This window comes from Terrapene carolina, unplaced genomic scaffold (genome assembly GCF_002925995.2).
Source record: "Terrapene carolina triunguis isolate 2854851 unplaced genomic scaffold, T_m_triunguis-2.0 Scaffold17397, whole genome shotgun sequence".
NCBI lineage: Eukaryota > Metazoa > Chordata > Testudines > Emydidae > Terrapene > Terrapene triunguis.
In genome coordinates, this window is record NW_020681748.1 from 1 (window position 1) to 2394 (window position 2394).

Genomic DNA, 2394 nt, shown 5'->3' on the forward strand with positions numbered 1-2394 from the left:
TGTGGTGTTGTGCCTTTTCATGTTGCGGTTTTATGTGACTAAGATTTTTCCAATCATTAATACCCATGGTCGCTATCTTAAAATTGCAACATGAAAAGGCACAACACCACATTGAAAGTATGCACAAATGGTGTGAGCTGAGTGTAAGTTTAAAAAATCAGACAACTCTTGATGCCTAAAATCAAAGATTGCTGGAGTCAGAGAAACAGCATTGGCATCGTGTTCTTGAATGTCTATTATCTATTGTTCAATATCTATCAACAAACAATCTTGCTTTTAGAGGAAGCGTTGAGAAATTATTCCAGCTCAAAAATGGCAATTTTTTGGGCCTTGTACAACTGCTAGGAAAATGTGACACAGTTATGAGTGAACATCTCCAAAGAGTAACTGAAAATGAAATACATGACCACTATTTGGGACTAAGAATTCAAAATGAACTGATCATGCTAATGAGTGATAAAGTGAGAGACAAAATTGTTTCATTGGTTACTTTGGCAAAATATTTTGCCATAATTCTAGATTGCACTCCGGACATAAGTCATCAAGAACAGATGTCATTAGTAGTGAGATTTGTCGACATTAGTGATTCAGCACAGATCACAGTTAAGGAATCGTTTATCACATTTTTAGAAGTAGAGGACATTACAGGTTTTGGACTTCTTCAAGCTCTCCTTGATGAACTAAAACGAATGGGATTGTTCGTAATTAACATCAGAGGACAAAGCTATGATACTGGTGCCAATATGAGAGGATGCATTTCTGGTGTGCAAGCTAGATTGCTGGCAGAAAATCCACAAACCTTTTTTGTTCCATGTGCATGCCACAGCCTTAATTTGATTTTGCATGATATGGCCAAGTCTTCTGTAGAAGCTATATCTTTTTTTGGTTTGCTGCAATGCATTTACGTGCTCTTTTCAGCTTCCACTCAACGATGGCAAATATTCAAAGCACAAGTCAATGATATTACCATTAAGCCTCTAACTGCGACACGCTGGGAAAGCAGAGTAGAAAGTGCAAAAACATTGAGATACCAATCTGAGGAAGTTTACGAAGCACTGGTTACTATTTCGGAAGAAGCCAGAGATCCAAAAGCTAGAAGTGAAGCACAGTCATTGGCCTCTGAAATATCCAGCTTCAAGTTTCTAACATCTGTTGTAATCTGGTATGACATTCTTGTTAAAATCTCAAGTGTAAGCAAAATAATGCAGAGTCCAATGATGCAGCTTGATTCAACACTTACCTTACACAAGACTTTTTAGTGAAATACAGAGAAAATGGATTCAAAGAAGCACAGGTTACAGCAAGAGAGTTTGCACAGGCACGCGGTGTAGAACCAAAATTTCCATGTCTGAACGTGACACGAGTTTCAAGGAGAAAACGGCAAGTGGAATATGAAGGAGCAGATGAGCCCAGACAATCAAGAAAAGAAATTTGAGGTTGAATTTTTTTAAATGTTGTGATGGATAAAGCAATATCTGCCATTGATGAAAGGTTTAATACCTTACGAGCACACCATGAACAGTTTGGATTTTTATATGACATAACTAAATTCAACGAAATAGAAAAACAAGAGCAGTTAATGACAAAGTGCAAGAACCTAGAGATCCTCCTGAAGCATGGTGATAGTTTTGATTTAAATGGACTTGAGCTGTACAAAGAATTGACTACATTGTCATCAATGTTGCCACATGCAAAATCGGTGATGGACATTGTACAGTTTATTCATACCAGCAAACTTATTGACATATATCCTAATGTGTACATTGCCACTTGCATTCTACCGACAATTCCTGTAACAGTAGCATCAGGAGAACGGAGTTTCTCAAAACTAAAGCTCATTAAAAACTATATCCATTCTACAATGAGTCAGGAACGCTTGACTGGTCTTGCTATTCTTGCAATCGAACAAGACATCACTTTGCCTTTGTCATACGATGATGTTATTACTGATTTTGCAGCCAAAAAAGCCAGAAAGATTGCTTTTAGTTAAAAACAAATCATTGTTTCAATACCTCTTCATATAAATTTCCAATAAAATGTTGACAAATTAAAAAAATTATATTATTTGCATCATTCTGTCAACAAATCAGAATTTTTTCTATAGCACTTCTTCTTTAGTGCTAGTCCACCAGCATTACAGTGTGCTTAATTAAGTTAAACTGTTTTTAATAAAGTGCATGTGGCAAGTTTTCCAATACTGTAAGCCTATGTTTGTGTTGCTAAGAGCAAGTTGGGCATTGGGGCACCATTTTAATAATCCCGCCTAGGGCACCATAAATCCTAAGGACGGCCCTGGGCATTGGTCAAATTTTCCCACATAGCACAAAACGATGACACTCATTCATATGTTTCCTCTCTTTCTCAAGTGTTTTCTCTGTCAGTTTTCCCTTTTTC

General features: G+C 36.9%; 1 protein-coding gene across 1 annotated transcript; it reads left to right on the forward strand.

The window, feature by feature from the left end:
- Positions 1 to 187: 187 nt before the first annotated feature.
- On the forward strand, positions 188 to 1435 carry LOC112121513 (the record flags this gene model as incomplete). The annotated part of the gene is made up of 2 exons (XM_026661797.1): positions 188 to 1199; positions 1253 to 1435. Coding segments are annotated over 2 exons (1195 nt in total), but the record flags the coding sequence as incomplete, so codon positions are not given.
- Between the last annotated feature and the right edge of the window lie 959 nt (positions 1436 to 2394).